Below are 20,548 nucleotides of genomic sequence, written 5' to 3' on the forward strand. Positions count from 1 at the left end.
TAGTACGTACTAGAAAAGGGGAATTTGATTTTCGAGAAAAACATGCCAGGTGGGAGAAATACCCTTAGCACCTGCAATATGTCAGTGTATATTCCAGGGACAAAACAAAGAGTATTTTCGTCTTAGAATCATGTGTTTCACTGAGTTCCTCCCCTGGGAGAGATATTAGGAGGTGTAATCTCTCCCTTTGGCTGAAGATCAGTACAGCCTGTTTGCTTGCTGTGTGAGGGAGTCCCTCCTGCCAGGATGTGCTGCGGTCCTGCTCGGCTGCCCTCAAGCGAGCAGGGCTCGTGGCAGAGGTGTGCAGCAGTGTTGGCTACAACACACAGTGAATATTTTCTGGCTTTCAGGGCGATTCTGTCGGCTGGATGCTTTAAGTCCCAGATCAAACAGTCATGAGCAGAGCTGGGTCCTTGTTCCTCCCTGAGGCAGATCTCATGCCTTGGGAGGTGTTATCACCTCAACTGCATGGTCAGTGTTTCACATAGCCCTGCGTGGCTTTTATATGTTCCTCACGCTCTCGGTGTGCATGCCACTATGGGTGCTTTGAACCTTGTGATTGACTCAAGACTGGGATGGGAAATGAGAAAACACAAATTTATCACTGAGTCACGGGAAGATAAGAAGCCTAATAATTATTATCATCACTGTGCTTGAAAACCATTCGTATAGATCTATTAAAAAACAGTCCTGAGAAATGCCCGACTCCTAAGCTTAATCCAGGCTTTCCTATGGGCCAACAGTTCTGGAAAGGCACCGGGTCTGCCCTCATGTCTCCCCAGAGGCAATCTTTGCTCTGGTGTCGTGGGTAGCCCTCTCAGGGGCAGCTTTTCCTCCTCAATATGTTCTCTGACTTGTGTGATCAGTTTGATGGGGCTCCCAGAACCTTCCCACCACTGCTGGTCTGCACAGCAGGCAAGCTGGTGTCCCTGGGAGTGGGCAGATTGACGCAGAGCTGATGCCTCTTTCTGAAAGTCTTTTTGAGGTATTTCATGCCCTCCCTCAGCCAGGCTGCACTGGCAAAGCCTGCATTGTCAGCGTAGCACAGGGGACAGACACAGATATGACCTGAAATGGAAGACCCAGAATAAAGCACAGCTTACAGCTCAGTTCAACAACGAGGACATCCCCCCTGCCTGTCGCATTCCTGACCGGGGCTGCAATAGAGAATTTTGTTGCTTGTCCGTTTGAATATTGTGAGGTTAGATGTTTTCTTGGTATACGTGATGTATGAAAAAAGCACAGCACAAACTTGGCAACACAGTTGTGCTTTTCCCCCTGTTTTTTGAGTTAGTAACTGCCAAAGTGCTATGACTACAATATTTTTTTAAAGTAGTAACATCTCCCCTGTTTAAGTGATGCCATTTTCCTTCATGGTTTATCCTGTCCACTCCTCTGGGCGTGAGTCTTAATTTTAAGCATTAAACAAAATTCTACACTTTGCGTATGAACAAGAAAGTCACATAATGGCCCCTCCTTCTAGCCCCAGTTGCAGTGACCATCTGGAGACTTCCCTGTTCAACTTTGGATGAACTTCAGCTGAAGTACGAGAGCCAGTTTGGCTCTATACAAGCTGTTCCGAGCCTCATGGTTGCTATTAGCAGTTTGTCTTAGTGACAAGGCTGCATTTTGCCTATTGAAGGTTTGGTTTTAGTGATTCAGCGTGTTTCCATTGTTCGCAACTGAGAGGAGATCATTCAGGCTCTTATGTTTCCAGTGCTGTGGATACAAAGCAAAAAGGCAGCTCTTGTTCACAATAGCTTATTATCCTGGGGTGGGTTTTTTGTTGTTTTTATAGGGGGTTTTGGATGGATGCACAATAGATGCAAGCTCTTTTGAGGGGCAGTTCTTTTCTTGATATCCTTGCACAGTGTTTATCGCAACGGGGCTCTGTTTGCTTGTAGCCTTCCAGGCAAGCCCGTTATGGAACAGAGTGAGTACCAAAACCCCAAGTTTTTGTTAAGGGTGGCTGCAGCTCCTCAGCCCATTTCTAGCTGTTGTCAATAGGCGGTGCATCGTCACGATTCATCAGGGCAGAGGTGAGACTTACAGAGGCCACACAGGAGAAGCTGGATTTTATTGTCCTCTAAGTCCATTGGCAGCAACAGCTTGGAAAATGATTGCAATGAGGGTAAAGTTACGGCGATAAGTAAAGTTATTCAAAGGACACATTCTTTGTTTCTGATGACATGAAAGCTGGGAGCTACTGTCAAAACAGAAGAGTGGGACTCCACAGGAAAAACTGGAAAACACCGATAATTTGAATAGCAGTAACGAGGAGGGCAGGGTCATGAACCTAGAGGCTTAATAATGAGCTTTCAGCTCATACCAGAAATGCTTATCCATTGAAAGCAGTGGAGGCAGAGAAAGCCCCGAGTGCACTGGTTAATCATAAATTGGCTTTGAGCTACCGGTGTGGTGTAATGTGGCTGAGTAAAAGAAAAGTGCAATTCCAGAGCGTTCTGGGGAGGAATTTTTCAGGAGTGGTAGGGAAATATTAATGCTGTTGTGCTTTTCATACTGAAAAGTAACAAACTTAGATAAACCTTTTTTGCCCCTCTGACTTATTTATTTCTCTGTCCTCTCTGGTGGCATTGTGGATACCAGTTTACCATGACGTATGACTGCCATAGAACCGTTCCAGTGATTTTTAAACAGGCTGTGGCTCACCTCTTCACCTTTTTTCAGTCGCCCATCTCCTGCATCTGAGTCCAGCGGTATTGCAGCTTTTCAGACAGATTAATTCCTAGGTGAATCATAAAAGCAATGACGAAGTGACTAGCACTATGTGAGAGGAAGCTACAATGAAGTCATGGTAACCATTAAGTGCCCGACACTTGAAAACTGAGAAATGGAGGAATAGGGAAGTAGCAGCAGTCAGGTTAAAATTTGCTTTGAATTACTCCTTATTGTGAGTCTGTTAAGGAGTGTAAGGGAAAAAAACATACATGGAACCCACATAAAGTGCAACATCAAATTGCAGTTGTACTTAAAAACATCTTGCAACAAAGGCTGTTAAATTTTTTTCTTCTTAAAATTAACTTTTCCGCTATACAATGTCCCTACAGTTTCTCTTTACCCGAAGAAAAAAATGTCACCCCCCCAAACATTTAAGCAGATTGGTCGTTTGCTAAAGCTCTAGCTTTTGCTTCCTTCCTGGAATTATTTGGGCTGCGTGCTAAGGTTACGTCTGTCCCCTGCTGTGGCTATGCTGCAAGGCCATACAACTTTCAACTCTATCATTTCAGCAAATTGCTTCTCAAGGCAGCTGTACAAAACGTCTGTAGAGGCAGGGGTTTTCCCTTTTTTTTTTTTTTTTGACCCCCAGACCTTTCTGCTCCCTGAAATTCCTCTACTTCTGTAACAAGGGGTTTTGAGAGTCTAATTATGCATCATAGAAACTTTACTGTTTATAACTCTGGAGCCATGACTTGGCACTGGTAGCCACTGAGCAAAGCTCTGCTCAGGAATACCCCTCACAACCACTATACCTACAGGTAAGCCTGGGTGTTAACTTCAGGAACTGCAGAGGGGCCCAGAGTCAACGAAATGGTTTTCTAATACAAAGACAGCAAAAGTCTCTTAGATATCCTCTTGCAAAACTTGAGGAATTCTAGCTTACATCCCAAAGCTGATTGACCACACTGGTCCCCAAGCTCTCGCCCCCGGCTTGGTGAAATTCCAGCCTTAGATAGGGGAGCGTAGAAAATGCATCAGGTATCTGGCCCCCAAAAATGCCAAAGAGCTGGGAGTGGGAGAAAAGCAGAAACTTTGTTGGGGCTGCCTTGAACCTCATAGTCCAGAAATTTAAGTATCTACCCAGGAGTTTTGTTTTCAAGTCTTTCCAACCTTTAATTCAAAGATGGGTCTCAACTATGAACATAAAGTTATAAATGCCATGCTATTCAGAATCGCAGAATGGATGCCTGCTTGTCTGGTTTGTACCTTCGCTGCTGTGTATTTCACTACATATTTATTCTACCCTCAGAAATCTACCATCAGAAGGAACTCTGAAGGACCAGTGTCAGAACACCCAATTTCTCTGATCATCTGCATGTTCATTTAGAGGATGCTGGAGACTGGAATCAGAGCCCTGCTTTCAAAAAAACCCCAGTAGTGCAGGTGTAAGAACAGTTCCCCATCACCCACCCCTCCTCTAACTGCTTGGGAAACATGGAGTGGTGACCTTTGCCTTGATGCAGTTTTTCCATCAGATTTCTCTTAACCTCAGGGGAAGTTTTAAGAGAAAGACTGCCAAGCCCAAGCAGGGATTTTCCTGTGGTACAGAAGTCAGCCCAGAATTAACTTCTGAGGGAGACCCCAATTCTCTGCTTGTTCTCCTCTGTAACACTCTGAGGCTCTTCATGTCCCTCCAGGAATGTTCTCCACAGACAGGATTTTATTTCAAACTCTGGGCAAAAGACACTGACCTTTACTTTTAGAAACAGCAAGTGGTAAGTCTGGGTTTGAGAAGTGACTGCGAATCAAAGAGCAGGTATTCCAAGTATATATCCAGGTATTCCAACTTGGATAATGGATAGCCTCAATGAGAGCTCTGGTCAGCAAGCTGCTATAAAACAAAATGTGCACAGCATGATTAGATGTGACAGCATGATTAGAGCATACCTAAACTACTGAACAAGACAACAGCAAAAATAGTCTGTTGGGACTCCCAATTCACCACTGCCCGCTAACAGAAAAGGCAAGTTCCTTGAAGACCGTTCTGTGAAAAGAAGCCAGGTAGCATTGAGACTAGAAACAAGCTATGCCTTGTTATTTTAATATTGAAATTAAAAATTTAATTTTACTTTTAAAATTTTAATCGTGGGATTTTTAATCATGTACCATTTTCATCGTCAGAAAGGTATCAGAATAGCTCCCTTTGGGGTGTGGAAAATTTACCAATTCATTTGCTATTTTTAGAAATAAGGTGATTTTTTCATATAGGTGATGGTATGGTCTAAGACAAGATGTAATTCAGGAAGAATCTGTATGTTACCATATCACACTAAATCTCAGTCATTTCCTTACCCTACACTTTTTACATCTGTGCAAGCTGTAAACTATGACTGAAAGTATATCTGATGCAAAACCCAATCTACCAACTTATTCTTCATACTTTCTCAACTTTCAAAAAATGGAAACTACAACATTCACAACAGGTTAGTTGTTGTTTACTAGGTCCTCCAGCTTACCAAGATTATGGTTTGTAAATTTGTTTCAAATTACTGTTGTGTTGAATGGCCGTCCAGGAAGGAATATGTGATATTACTCTTACAAAGAGTTACACTGAAGAAGAAAATTTCTTTCTTGGTAAGCATTAATTGTAGGTGCTGATTATAAAGAACGTTAATAAAGGAAGAAGGAAGTAACAACTGAAGGCCTAGTAGGTGTCTTTCCCCAACAGAAAACTGTAATTCATTATTCTTACAATGAATGTAACCAGAGTAGTCTGTATGATTTGTAAACCTGGAAGTTATTTCACCTCTTATGAGTTTGCTAGAAATGATTTTATTTATTATTGTTTAAAACGAATTATCTATATGTTATTCTCTTCTTTATTTTTGTATTTACATGTTGGTGAACGGATCCTTGATACCTTTGTTCCACTAGAGCTTGTCTGGCTGTTCCATTACAAAAGTCTACGATCTAGAAGGAAACCAACCCTTTGGCAACAATGGAAGTCTCACAGGAAAGTTCAGGTTAGTTCTTCAATGGGCCAGATATCTTAACACACCTTCTGGGGATGGAAAAAAAGCAGTTCCACAGGCATAAGATACATAATTCAACCTGGTGTTTTTAATATCAGTTAGAAATGGTTCTTAATAACAGACACATTTACTTAATGATTCACTTTGCCTTAATTACATAGTAACAAGCTGTGATGATTCCATCCTGCATTACTGTGTATGGTGATCTTAAAATGGATTATTTCTGCAAAAAAGAATTGACTGCAGGAATACATTTTCAGACCATCTCCACAGTCTTCTTGCGTTAGATGACTATCAAGTCCTGTGTTATGAAAAAGAAGCAGATTTCTGATGCTGAAAGACATCATGGTCATGCCTCCTCATTTCTTCTAGCTGAATCATTGGGAATTTTACTTGTTTTTCAAACCATTTGGCTACAGTGAGAAGCTGCTTCTCCTGGAAAGAACGTCCAATGAACTGAAGCCCAACTGGCAAGCCTCTCTCTGAAAGAGCTGTAGGAACATTTATGGCTGGCAGTCCTGAAAGAAAAAAACAAAACAAATAAAAAAAAAAACCCATAGGCAAACACTATTAAAGAAATTCAGTTGAAGTAATTTTTGTAACAGTTCTACTCTTAGAATTGTTTTTATGTAGTTCAGTCAATGAACTAAGGATACTGTTAGGTGGTCACAAGAAATGAATTAGTGTGATTTAAGGAATCTGCATCCTCTGAAAAGAGAATCAACTCTCATAAGAAAGATTTTGGTCTCTGGATCTTGAATGGATTCTTCTTATCTGCAGCCCCTACCCAGCTCCAAAGGTGCCTCATTTTAAAATCTGTTCTTACATTTTAAAGGATTTAATAAATAAGCTATCCTTATACCTGGTTATCACTGTAAGAATTACAGCAGAGGCAAAATATCTTGATTCTAAAGAAGAGGTTAAATAGCTGAGGGGAATGGACATTAAAAATGACTAGGCAGGGGAAAACGTAGTTGAATTCCTGTCCCTACTCACCAGCCATGTTTGCAGCCTGTGTCAGGATGTCATCTTGTGCGCTGCGGGTTCTGTTGTCTTCTTTGATGAATTCCATATATGGTACTGCATCACTCAGAGTGGTAGGAGTGAGTAAAATATCAACACCGCTCCCAAAAACCTTCATAAAGTCATTGACAATGAGACGTCTGACTTTCTGGGCCTTGATAAAGTAATTCTCATAGTTCCTAGAAAGAAATATGCACATGAGGGCCTGACACTAATTCCAAAAACACAGAACTTTATTTCTTAGTCACTGTGAAAAAAGACAAGGCCAGTATTCCTTCTGGTTAAAAGACTAACACTGGTATTTGAGTTTTTTATATAGCAGAAGCTTAGTCATCAAACATGGCGTTTATGCTCTTATAGCAATGAAGCTGTCAGAAAAGGAAGAGATGAGGGCATACTGCTGAAAAAAGGTGAAGGGAAAACAAAACTCTATAACAATTAACTAAAAATCAAAACAACACTTTTATGACCTTTCTGAAAACTAAACTATGTATTGAATTTCACTGCAGGGCAACAGTGAAGCCTAGAAACAATACAGAACTAAGCAGGCCTGGAAAACTGGCATTTATCATTTAGGACTCAATCCAGCAAGATACTTAAAGCAAGTGAAAAAGTCCCATCATCTATGGAGGACTCCATGTGGTCTGTGGATTTCTAAACTGTCTCTACACAGTTCTGAAGCAGAAACAAATTAGTCAGCTTTATGTCTACAGTTCCTTTTAATTTCATATGCAGAACTGGTAAATGTGGAATCCTTAAATTCAATTCAGTTTCAAAAGCAACTGCCATCTAAACCCACTGCTATTCTAAAGCAAAAACAAAAAAAAGAGGCGGGGGGGAGGAGGGTACTAACAACTGCTACATGCCAGAATGTCTGTAGCTAAAACAAATGAAACTGCCCAAAAGCCACTCTGTTAATCTCAAGATTTATGTTTCTGAAAAACTGCAATGAAAATCAATGTCTATTCAAGTTAAGAAGTTACATCATGGGAATCTTTTTTTTTTTTTTCTACAAACATTTCTGAAATCATCCTAGCTGTTAACTTCAGAAAAACCATAAAAGGAACTAAAAGGACCTCAAACAATATTTTAAGCTGGAAAGACTATTTTGGGTTTTAAAAAAAGTGAAAAAATACTGTTAAATCAAACACATACTTTCTGTTAATTCTGATACAATGCTGACAAGCTTCCATTGCTTCTTGAACCTAATTATTTTACAGATTTCAAAAGCAAGATAAAAATAACATGTAAGATGCAACATTTTCAGGAGACACAGATGTTGTTTCTCTATATTCTAAGAATGCTTTCTGAGCACTGGGTTCTGATCTTCAAAAGTAATTTACTGCGGACAGGGACAGGACTCTCCTGCTCAACCTTGATGGAAGCCAATTGAATATTCCTTCACAGAAGAGTGAACTACATGAATTTTAAAGCAGCCTTAGGAAAGCTGATCTGGACAGTTGTAACCAGAAGGAGCACTCTTGGCAGCAACGTAGGCATTCCATAAAAGCTGCTTGTTACATACTGACTGACAACATTCCTGTCTCTGAGAACAACTAGAAGCTGCATCTGATGAATACTCTTGCTGACAGAGCTCTTTCTGCAGCGCACTTGCTTTGGGACTGATTACACGACTAATATTTCTTTTAGTATCTGGACAAGACAGAGAAAACCAGCAGTTTTACTAACATAAACTGGGACTGTTGGATAAGGAATCATATTGATCCATTTACCAGCTTCTCTACGTGAGCTTGTTTTTTCCTGTCTTCTGTAAAGACATCAGTTCGGTACATTTGCCAGGGCCTTCCTTTCCCTGCATGCTGAGGCAAGGAGCTTTAGTTAATTTAATTGACTTTCTCTAGAAGACCTCACTAGAATGTACCAGAGGTTTTTCTATGCAGTTTTAACAAGATTAACAGCTACAGAACTTTTAACACTACCTCAGTTCAATAGGATTTCAATGTGACACCATAGGATAGATTTTTGCTTAATTTAACTAATAGATGCCAATAATACTCTGGTAGGGGAGAAAAAAAAATAAGTATCACTAAGTTGTTTTACTTATTTAATTCAGGAGGCTCACTGGTAAGACTAAGGGAAAACATTTTCATTCATATATAGCTAAAGCAATAATAATAATATAAGTAGCTCCAAGTATAAGGACATTTTTTTTTTCATGTCATGACAATTAATCACCATTTGCCTAAAAAATTGATAACTTAGCAAATTTGAGTTTCAAGATCTTCCGCTTACTGTTTCAACAAGAAATAGTTTCCTGATAGAATTCTTCCTCTTACAACATCATTAAAGCCTTCTCGTCGTGTTGCAGCATACATACTTTCTGTGGACTTCTTCATGTCAGAACGGTGTCCTGAAAAGAAAATCCATTTGGAAATTTATACTTCTTGTAATCCTCAAGATTTAACAACATAAGGTAATGCTATACGTAGTAATACAGTAGGCCACTGTTTGTGGCAGTCTGACATGCTACTATTCTGGAAAAACAACAAAGCATATTCCTGTTTTATTACAAAAATATTAAACAGCTTTTAAGTCCAGACACTTAAGTTTCTAGAAGTGAAATATATTAAAATATGTATTTATTTGCTCATTTTTATTTGGACAGGGTTTTTACTCTATTCCATCTTGGAGAAATAACACCAAGCCTTCAAACATAAAAAGCATATCTATTAAAAGTAATAATTTTTAATGGCATCCAGCAATGTTTCTACTGTCTGAGAAAAAAGATTTTTCAAAGGCCTTACCATATTCCAGTCCATCAAACCTGGCCATATTTGATGCCACTTCTGCTGTGCACAGCACATGATAGCAGACAATCGAGTAACGAGTGTGTGGTAGACTCACTTCAATTACTTTAGCACCTGCATCCTTAAAGAGGTCAGCAGCCTTTGACCAGAGAGCCAGAATTTCACCAGAAAGCCCTGGTGCATGATATTCCTTCGTGAAAAACAAGAAGGGGAGTGATTTTACATACTGGTTTACTTCTAATGACAACCAATATGCAAATACTCCTTGCTTAAAATACATTGAAACTACTACCTCAGCCCTATATGATTTAAAGTACTTATTAAAGCTTTTTGCATATACTAAATATTACACAATCAAGCAGTATTAAATTAACAGGATTCTGCCTTCTTAAGAATATTATGTTCATCTCAGTAGGATGAACCCACATACCACAGACCACGGAGTCTCTTTAGCAGTTTCTTCTGAAGGAGAAATTGCCCAATTAACTGCTTACTTGTCTATTCATGGAGACTATACTCCACTGCTCTGTAGTTTGTGGGTGGAAACTCTTCAGGTTTAAATCCTAATACTACGGCTACTGTGAGCAGAAAAGATAAAAAGAAACTATGGCTACAGCATATCAGTGGCAACTGTTATGAAACAAACAGAACAACCCACCAAAGAACTACAATAAAGGGCTTGGGAGAAGACTTAGGAAAGCTACGTTCCTGTTTAAAAAATCAAGTTAAAGATATTCTATTAAAATTCTCTATTTCTGAAGATACTCGCTTTATTCCTAACCCACAATATCAGGGTCATAACACTGTCTAATTTCTGAGTAGTTATGACCCGTGTTTAATATATGCATGGAACTGTTTAGGATAATCTGTAGCAGTAGAAAACAACTGTCCAAAGGATATGAATAATTAGATTTTGATAAATCTAAAATAGTGGTATTGGTTAAACAGTATGCAGCTAATTAATTTTCTAGGCATACATTTTTTGCATCTCACGGATCCTGAATAATTAATGGTCAGTGGACATCTCTGTTTACCAAATTAAATCTTTTCGTGTACTTGTTCTAGTACAGGTTCAAATACTGAGAATCAAGCCCATAAACATTATTCACACTGTCTCTTCGAAGGCAGAGCCTTTACTAAATTAAATTAAAAATAGGCTGAAGTTCCAACTGTACCTGATTTACAAGTATCCTTACAGTTACAAACATGATTGAATTGCATGCATCAGAAGCCAGATTACAGTTGTCTTTTGATCGCTATTAGAGCTCTGTGAATCACTTGTGCCATTCAATTGCTCCTTGTGCCACTCAACTGCCTTATAAAATTCTGCTTCATATTAACACAGTGACATTTAGCCAAGTATCTCAAAGCACTGCACAAACCAGTACTAACCTCATTGTATGAGAAGGCACCAAGAGCAACTCATTTGAGGCTATACAGGTGACTGATGAAAGAGCAACAGACAGAACCAAGAACTGAAGTTCCCTGTTTCACTTGGAGTTTCCCAGCAGTGCTTCCCACAACAGTGACAAAATGTTTTAGCATTAGCGTATGCTCACTCCAAATTGCCTGCAAAGGCAAGAGAGCACATACTGCTCTTTTCCAGGAGCTGCCTATAGTGTTTTCACTGTTTTAAGTCATGAGAGACTACGAGGTGGTGGGCAAGACACAAGTATTTTTTCTGTTAGCTCCACTATTGTTGACAGGATTTAAATGTTACCTTTGGAATTCCTATCGAGAGCTTGCTGACATCAATCAAATCGGGTAGTTCAAATGGCTTAAAGTTGTCCTGAATTGTCGTAGAGTCTTTAGGATCATGTCCAGCAAGTGAACCTGAAATATGACAGGATATATGAAGAACGGGAAAATGTGCATTGGGTAGCCAGAATTCAATTTGTTTTGAGACAGTGTTGTAAACAAAGATATGCTGCATACAAAGGCATAAGAAGTAGTAATACCTAGCACAACTACTGCGTCATCCACACATCTGGTTAGGATTCCTGGCACATCCATGGAGTTCACTAGAGGAATGAGACCATGGCGAGAGATCAGTCCGTATGTTGGCTTTAAACCTACTACACCACAGTGAGCAGCAGGGTTTCTGGTAGATCCTCCTGTGTCTGACCCTAAAGCTCTATAGTTTCAAAAGAATTATCATTAGTAAAATAGTTCAGAACATTTCCAAATAACAAAAATGTATGGTTTTAGGATGCATGGATTAAAAAAAAAATGCGTGAATTCTTCCAGATTAGAAGTCATAATCACACAGTCTAAATTTCAGTCTGCTCCCTAAGTCTGCTATTTTTTATATGTTCTCTTATTTTTATTAGGGTCTCTGATTTAGCCATGAAGAGACCCCAGCTCTCTCTACAAAGAGTTGGATACACCGAATTTAGGCCCTCCAAAAATAGCCCTGAATATCTACTTCCACCTTCTCTGTTGGTCTCTTCCAATACTGTGGTCTCCAAGAGATACGTTTCATGTGATTTAGAGTATGATTTTCAGACATTGGTATCTTATTTTTTCAGTTGCCAATATACTATGAAGCAGCATTTTCCAGTACACAAATAAATAGCAACACAGTACACTTTTTGCCCCTAGCATCAGGGCATGCTTTTCAAAGTCTAGGATGCTTTTCCTGTTTCCAAACTGACAAAGCATAGCATGAGAACTCCCAGTTTAGTGTCACTTAAGTGCATTTTTAGAACACAGTAATTTTTTCTTTTTTTAAAGTTGACTTCTTTTTCTTGTTCTTTCACATGTGAAAACTTGTTCTTTCTAAATGGAAATTTTTATTTCAAAAACTCTAATGAATTGGAAATTCACACTGAAATAACCTGCTCTTTTCATAATTTTAACTCAAGCATCATTTAAAGACAGCTTTCATCCAAATCTTTGCCAAAAATAAATTACACTTCAGAAGGAGGTATAATTTTTATTGACGTGGGTATGTAACTTTTCCCGTGGGCATCTGTTTCTGAGATGGCTGAACTAATTCAAATGACTTTGCTGAAGTGGAATTTTTCACAGTTTTTGAATTGATATAAAACACCCTCAATTTTGCAGCATTTCTGCACATCCAGACCTCAGACTGAAAAGACAAAGACTGGCAGTGTTCCTGATGCTTGAACGAAACTAATATAGACTGGATATACAATAGGTTATAGGCAATAAAATAGCTGGACAAAAACCATCTCCCTGATCTGACAAAGTGCTGAGCAGTGAAAAATGGGTGTCCAGCACTCCCAGCAACAGAAGAGAAGGTGCCAGACCATACCAGGATCAGACTGTTCTGGCTCAGGACAAGGACCAGCAGCCTTTGGGAATGGCTGCACTGAGTTCAGTTTCAACAGTATTAAAAGGTTGAGTATACCACAACCTAGCAAAGGGCAATGAGATGAAGAGAGGTATCATTTAAAAAATGTGTCATAAAATAAATCGGGTTTTGTATATAATACCATAATATTTTTTTAAAAAAAGCTGTGATCAACAATAGCAAAAAATACTTTAACAAAAAAATGGATGCTTGTAATACAGCCTATGGGTAAACAAGGACACAGTAACTTAAACACCTTCTAGTCAAGAGAACAACTAAAACCATCTTCTAGCAAATGTGCTCCACTATGTAGCTCTGAAAAGTGCATACAGGCGTAAAGTTTTAAGGATCAGATTTCTTTTAATGGTTGGATGGGGAAGATAGTATAGACAACTGATTTGTTAAGATAGTAACTGTTGTAAAGAAAAAATTCTCGCTTGTTTAAATTCCTTTTTAAAAAATAAACCAAACAAAACAAGACCCCAAAACTAAAACTGTCTTTTTTTAAACCAGACAAGATTGTAAGTATCTGTGTCGTAAGTATCTGTTTATCCTTTGTCAAGTCAGGGATTTGAAAGCTTTTAGATCCCAAATCTCATGCATTATTACATAACAGTGCTGTAAGAACAAAGGAGGGAAGAAAGGATTACTATACTGTTACAAATTAAGGGATCTCCTCATCTACCCAATTACATTTTCATGTGTTTGGGTTTCATGCATTTACTGAGCAAAAGGATGTGTCACAAACCCCATGTTAATTTTAAGAGAGTATGGGGGAAGAACAATAAGACTGTTGTTCCTTTACTGCCATTATCTTTTTATTTCATGCAATGCAAAGTGGCCATATCATTATGCTGAGTAACACTCAAAATGAATAAGCCTAGATTTGCCTACATGGATTCATTCCGGCTTCACGATATGCCATAAATAACGTAGGGACGCTGAAATAAATTCTTATATGCCAGTGCAAATAACCCTCCCATTTCAAACTAGGTTACGGGAAAATTATAAAATCAAAACCTTGCAACATATTTTGAGACATTTCATGAAAAACAATTTAAAACAGCCTCTTACGCAAAACATGTGAAAGATGACACAGCAGCCGCACTGCCTCCTGAGCTCCCTCCTGTTATTACCCACTTAGTCTCTTTGTCCTCAGAACAGGATTTGGGGAGAGATTTTTCCTTGTACTGTCTTGAATAACTCCAGGGATTTCTGACTGGTCCAAATACCCCATCCGTACTCCCAGATCTAAGACAGTCAGACAGAACAAAAAGAGACAGAAGTGACAGGTGAGACACACTGAATTCACTAAGTTTTTTTCGTTATCCAATTCCTCATTCTTCATCCCAGCAAACTCAATTTCAAAACAAAAAGATTGGTATACTAAATCCTTGCACAGTCAACTTCAACGATGTTACACAGAATTATAAAGTTTATAGATCTTCATCCCTTTCTGACACAGAACCTGAATTTGTATCTCCTCTTAATTTCTGCTAATGCCACTGAAAAGAACATAATCACAAAAACATAAAACTGATTTAAGCTACCTCACAGTAAAGCTGCACACTGCTTCAAAACAAAGGTTTTCTGGTTTCCTGACTCTACATTTGGAAAAGGCAAAAGTAGATGACCACAGCCTTGTGGAAAACCATGCTGCTAGAGGTGGGGAAGAAAGCTCCACGATAGCAGGAACAAGCATTTCTCTGTAAGTAGCACACTATTACTCACTCCATAGCCCTCTCCCGAGGCCACAGTTCGCTGATTCAGAGGGCTAGACTAGCTTCTTAGAATCTGCTCTCAGTCAGCTTGTGGTCACCTAAGTGTGAGCTGCCACCAGAAGCCAGGGGTACTTTCCTCCTTCCTCTCAACCTCTACCCAATGTTCCCCAACTGCAGGGTGCCAGCGCTATCAGCCAAATCATCAGACAGAGCAGGCACCTGACACAGCAGTTGAAAACTTACCGTATTAAGACATCATTATGTTAGAGCTGGATTTGCTCCGTGGTCAAGCTCATGGTATAGCTGTGTTGGTGCTAGCGTAAGAGATCATGCAAACACACAGACTAGAGCCGATAGGCCAGTGGTGGGATAAGCCTTTTTAGGAGAATCCTGTGCTTTAATGAGCTCAGACCGGTTGTATCACTGCATAATCAGTTTTTTCCGTGCTTTTTCCTTGCTCTTCCTCTGAAGAGCATCTCTTTGACACAGAAATTCTGTTCCCACTGACTGGAAAAGGGTAAACATAACCCCTATTTTTAAAATGGGGAAAAAAAAGGAAGACCCAGGGAACTACAGGCCAGTCAGTCCCACCTCTGTGCCCAGCAAAATCATGGAACAGATCGTCCTGGAAGCTATGCTTGTGTACATGGAAAATAAGGAGCTGATTGGTGACAGCCAACAGGGCTTCACTAAGGGGAAATCACACCTGACAAATTTGGTGGCCTTCTACAGCGGGGTTACAGCATTGGTGGATAAGGGAAGAGAAACTGATGTCATCTATCTGGACTTGTGCAAAGCATTTGACACTGTCTCACACAATATGCTTGTCTCTAGAGACATGGATTTGACAGATGGACCACTTGGTAGACAAGGAATTGGCTGGATGGTTGCACTCAGAGAGTTGCGGTCAACAGCTTGAGGTCCAATTGGAGAACAGTGACGAGTGCTGTTCCTCAGGGGTTGGTGGTGGAACTGGTGCTGTTTAACATCTTTTGTCTATGACATGGACAGGGGGACTGAGTGCACCCTCAGCAAGTTTGCCAACGACACCAAACTGTGTGGTGTGGTCGACACGCAGGAGGGCAGGGATGCCACCCAGGGGGACACTGGCAGGCTTGAGAGGCCTGCTCAAACCTCATGACGTTCAACAAGGCCAAGTGCAAGGTCCTGCACGTGGGTCAGGGCAATCCCAAGCACAAATACAGGCTGGGCGAGGAGTGGATTGAGAGCAGCCCTGCAGAGAAGGACATGGGGGTCTTGGTTGACAACCAGCTCAACGTAACCCAACAATGTGCACTTGCAGCCCAGAAAAACAACCGTGCCCTGGGCTGCATCAAGAGCAGGATGGCCAGCAGGTCAGGGGAGGGGATTCTCCCCCTCTCCTGCACTCTCGTGAGACCCCACCTGGAGTCCTGTGTCCAGCTCTGGGGCCCCCAACAGCAGAAGGACATGGACCTGCTTGAGTGGGTCCAGAGAAGGCCACAAAAATGACCAGGGAGCTGGAGCACCTCCCTTATGAGGGCAGGCTGAGAGAGTTGGGGGGGTTCAGCCTGGAGAAGAGAGGGCGCCGGGGAGACCTTATAGCGGCCTGCCAGTACTTGAAGGGGCTACAGGAAAGGTGGGGAGGGACTCTTGATCAGGGAGCACAGGGATAAGACATGGGGTAACTGTTTTAAACTGAAAGAGCATCAATTTAGACTAGATATAAGGAAGCAACTGTTCCCTGTGCGGGGGATGAGGCGCTGGCCCAGGGTGCCCAGAGCAGCTGTGGCTGCCCCCTCCCTGGAAGGGTTCAAGGCCAGGTTGGACGGGGCTGGGAGCCCCCTGGGCTGGGGGAAGGGGGCCCTGCCCGGGGCAGGGGGGTTGGGACTCGATGATCTTTAAGGTCCCTTCCAGCCCAAACCATTCTATGATTCTGTGAAATTAATTTATCCCAAACAATACAGTCAAATTATTTCCATCCATGTGAATTTCCAATCAAAACTCCATCTTTGGTTTAGGTAAAATAAAAACCACATCAAAACACAACACTTGTTTCTCACAGGTAACTAAAATCCCAGACATTCCTTTCCACACCCAGCTGTTGTGCTAACAGAGACTCCCATCCCTAATAGCCCAGTGCTGTTCCCTGATATACCTTGGCTGCCTTCACTGATTTGCTGGAGAATCAAGCTGTGAGAGCATTTTCCAACGTGCTCTTGATAAAAAGTCACCAATATTAGCTCAGGCAATTTAAAGATTAGCCTGTTTGCAACAAAAATTCATACAAAACCTCATACAAATTACTCCAGTGGCTGTCCGGCAGAGGCAGTGACTGCCATCGGGGACATGACAAAAATTAACTAAGGACAAAAATCACCTCTAAGTAGAAAGAAAAAGGCAACAACTACCTGGTGTCGTAACCAATTCTACTAACAGATTCTCTTCATGGGTAAGTATTCATTATTTTCTAACCTCACAGAAAGCGGAGTTAAGGATTACAGGTAGATTGGAACAGATGGTGTGTATTCTATTTAATGTGCAATCACACATTACAAATAATAAACATCACTCACCCCATTGCAAATTCATCTAGGTTTGTTTTTCCTAAAAGCACAGCTCCTTGATCCAGTAATTTCTGAACTACTGTAGCATTGTAAGGAGAAATATAACCTGAAAACAATCAGAACAGTTAAGAGTGATTGGTAAGATACAGATGATTTTTAGAAGTAGCTACCCTGAACCAAGTTATCATTATTTGTGGATAAGGATTGTCAGTTCACAGTGCCAAAATTTTGCTTCAAGAAAACACTAGTAATTTCCAAAATTTAGCAAAAGTAAATCAAATGCCATTTTGTTTGCAGGTGTTTTTTTTTGTTGTTGTTGTTTTTTTTTTTTCTTTCCTCCACAATTTACCAACCAGTAATTCTGGATTATACATTCCTAGAGTGTGGAGATACGACTTCACATAAACAAGTTATCACAAGTGTAGTAAATTACTGCATTCAGCCAGTTTGCAGGAACTGTCTAAAATGAGAAGAAATGAGAAACAGCTCTTTACAGAAAAGTGCTAAGCTATCTTGAATTACCTCCCTTTACCATGAGATAAAGGCACACATGGTTAACCACAAGCTGAGCCACTACTGGCTGTTGTGTGATCAAACGTGTGCACCCTTGACCACTTAGACCTTGCATAAATTACGATGAGAAGCACAACACTTACATGAGATCCTAGGTAGCAACCAATTCCTTTTGTGAATATTGACAGGGGTTTCTCCACCCCCACTCTCAGTGGGAACAATAAGGACAACATCACTCCTAATACTCTCAGCCAGGACATTGCAATCAACCACAATGGGCCTGACAATGCGCTTTAATGAAAAACATCTCAGGTAATGTAACACTTTTTAAAATGGCAAAGACATACTTATTTATTCTGTTATTAAAACCCCCATTAATCAGATCAGGTTTCTGCTAATTTACTTGAGCTATCTTCCACAAAACTCTTCAGTTTTACTTTGTGCAGAATAAAACAGATATAATAAATGTTTTCTATTTTTGCTTTTACTCTGAAGACTTTCTAATGCCTTGAAAATGTTCATGGCATGTTAACAGAAATAATGAGCTTAGGAAATCTCAAAAAATTAAAAGTGTCTTATAGTACATGTTTGTATATCAGTAATATAAAGAAAATAATTGTTAATGTCTATTCTTCCTACAGCCATATGAAAAAAATACTTAACAATTATCAACAGAAGAAAAAAAAAAGAGACCATCTTTGGATTTTGCTAGATGGAACATCACTAACTGCTCTCATGTAGACCTAAAAATAATGTGAAGCAAAATGCAAATTATAGAACAATTCTATTTTAGTGCACAGGCTATAATAAACATTGCATTGTTAAAAGCATGTAACTACACGAATAAAGGAGATAATCTACTTATATGAGAAAAAGATACATCTGTAATACCAGATGAGCTTGGCAGAAGAAATTACATAAACATATTTTCTCAAATTAGTTCAGCTCATTTTTTGAAAATATTTTGATTTCTCGAAGACTCTATTCCATAAACCCACTAAAGAGAAGAGCAAGAGCTCTGAAATGAGATCTGATGTTACTTTAAAAGGTCTACTGTACCTTTTAGCATATTTGATGCACATGTTGTCTCAATGCCAGCTGTATTAAAGTTGTCTTTTACTGCAACAGGAATTCCATCTAAAATACCCAGCGGCTGACCTGCATTAGGAATTATTGCAAAAACAACAGCGATTAACGCAAAGTGTGCTATACAGATAGTCTTATCAATTACAGTTTATTTTACATGTACCTTTAGGTGTTTTGTTGGAAGAATGCTATCTACTTAGCAACTGATGGCTGTCTTCCATTTTCAAGAACGATCTTCCATTCTAACTCTAGCATGGAGCATTCTACCCAGACCGGACTTGACGCTGCAGAGCAGAGCTCTGCAAATGTGTCTAAGCCTGCAAGACAGGCAGCTGCTTTCATACAAGTTAGATATCCCAAAGGAGTGCTTACCTCTTCAAATGTGACCATGTAATGCTTATTTCAGGCATAGGTGCCGCCTAAATCTACTCCATCCCCAGGCTGGGAGCCATAAATGCTGCCTAACATACACTGTAGATGTGATCTAAAAAAATTACTGAAGCTCAGAAAGTCTTCCTTATGTAATCAATTATCCAACATCCAGCCAAAAAGTAATTTAAAATGTCTACGTCAAGAAATAAAACACTCTGGCTGGCACTTTTCTTAAGGTGTCAGAGGACAGCAAGTGTCACCCAGGAAGGAAAAAAAGTACTCTACTAGGTAAAAACGTCTTCCAGGAAACTCAAAGGAAAATGAGGATTGTCAGTCTCTAAATGCTGCAGATGACAGGATTCAACGCTTTAATGAGTTCATCTGCTCATCACCACAACTGAGTTGCTTTATTTTCACATGCTTTCTTAAAGCCTGATGTGCTGAGCCAGATGTTCGTCCACCTCAGCCAAGAGGCCTGCAAAAGACCACTGCATCTTCCTGTTCGTGGTAACTGTTGGCTACCAATTTAAAACAAACTGCTGAGGGAAAGAAGAAGCAAGCGGTAGCAGTGCTGTTCAGGAAGTACAGAGCTTATTTGATCTGCGGTACCCGCCTGGCTTGGACCAGGTTTTGCCTTTGATTTTTGAATTGAATACACGACCAAGTGCCAAGCATATACCCATGAGCATGCATGTACTGAAGCCTCAACTACAATCCTCATCGCCCCTCATAGTGAACCGGGTAGTGCATACAGCTGCTTTCAAAAAATTTCTCCACCTAACAGAAAAAGCCCCTCCACCTCAACTTTTTAAGGACTAATATCAAGCAGGTGCAAACATACCTCTTCTGTATCTTTTTTCTGATTCTTCAGCCTGCTTCAAAGCGGTTTCTTCGGCTACGGTAATGTAAGCATTGAGAAACTTGGTGCTTTTGATGAGGGAGAGGCAGCTCTGGCAGAGCTCCGTCGGGGAGACGCTTCCTTCCTTCAACGCCGCCGCCACCTAGAAGTGCAACCCCGCTGTCAGGGCAGCCAGGCGGCAGAGCCCGCTCCGGGGCGTTAAGCGGATAAACCGCTACCGCTTCAGGAAGGAGCCCGGGGAAGGGCTCTCCCCGGCCCCGCCGTGCCTGGTCTCCATTCCGCTTCCCCCCCGGCTCTGGGGCGGGGGGACGCGAGGGGACACCGCGGCAGGCCCCAGTCACCTTGGGAGCCGAGCCGAGCCCAGCCCGCCCCGCTGCCGCCGCCGCCCCGCTCCTCGGTGCCACTCACCTGGCGGAGAGAGGCGCGGAGCATGGCGACCCGCTTCCCGCCGCCGCCGCCTCCTCCTCCTCTTCCTCCTCACGCCCGCCGGCCCGCCGCCACCTTTCCCCCTCCGGCGCGGCGGATGGGCGCCGCCATCTTGCCGCAACACCGAGCGGCACCATTGGCAGGGGCGCCAAGAAGGCGGCCGCCTATTGGTCGGTGGTGTCACCGGGACGAGGGAGGAGGGCAGGC

The 20,548-nt window shown here is 41.0% G+C and overlaps 1 protein-coding gene across 1 annotated transcript; it reads right to left on the reverse strand.

Annotated features, from left to right (window-relative positions):
• Positions 1 to 5,772: 5,772 nt before the first annotated feature.
• QRSL1 (glutaminyl-tRNA amidotransferase subunit QRSL1) lies at positions 5,773 to 20,483 on the reverse strand. Its single transcript, XM_042803602.1, has 11 exons — positions 20,324 to 20,483; positions 19,898 to 20,057; positions 18,658 to 18,756; positions 17,095 to 17,191; positions 13,893 to 14,069; positions 11,461 to 11,636; positions 11,223 to 11,335; positions 9,500 to 9,692; positions 8,988 to 9,105; positions 6,708 to 6,913; positions 5,773 to 6,229 (listed from the first exon to the last, which is right to left on the reverse strand). Exons 1-11 carry the CDS (start codon positions 20,345 to 20,347, stop codon positions 6,018 to 6,020), a joined length of 1,575 nt encoding a protein of 524 aa, XP_042659536.1. The 5' UTR covers positions 20,348 to 20,483; the 3' UTR covers positions 5,773 to 6,017.
• Positions 20,484 to 20,548: the final 65 nt, after the last annotated feature.

This window comes from Tyto alba, unplaced genomic scaffold (genome assembly GCF_018691265.1).
Source record: "Tyto alba isolate M040663 unplaced genomic scaffold, T.alba_DEE_v4.0 Super-Scaffold_40, whole genome shotgun sequence".
In the NCBI taxonomy this organism is placed as follows: domain Eukaryota; kingdom Metazoa; phylum Chordata; class Aves; order Strigiformes; family Tytonidae; genus Tyto; species Tyto alba.

Excerpts from the sequence above, each read along its gene's own strand:
- QRSL1 (XM_042803602.1), bottom strand. The coding sequence starts at position 20,347 with ATGCTCCGCGCCTCTCTCCGCCAG. Across the intron at positions 17,192-18,657 it reads TGCATCAAATATGCTAAAAG|GTTATATTTCTCCTTACAAT; the intron begins GTACAGTAGACC and ends GATTGTTTTCAG. Across the intron at positions 6,914-8,987 it reads AACTATTTCTTGTTGAAACA|GAACTATGAGAATTACTTTA; the intron begins GTAAGCGGAAGA and ends ATTTCTTTCTAG.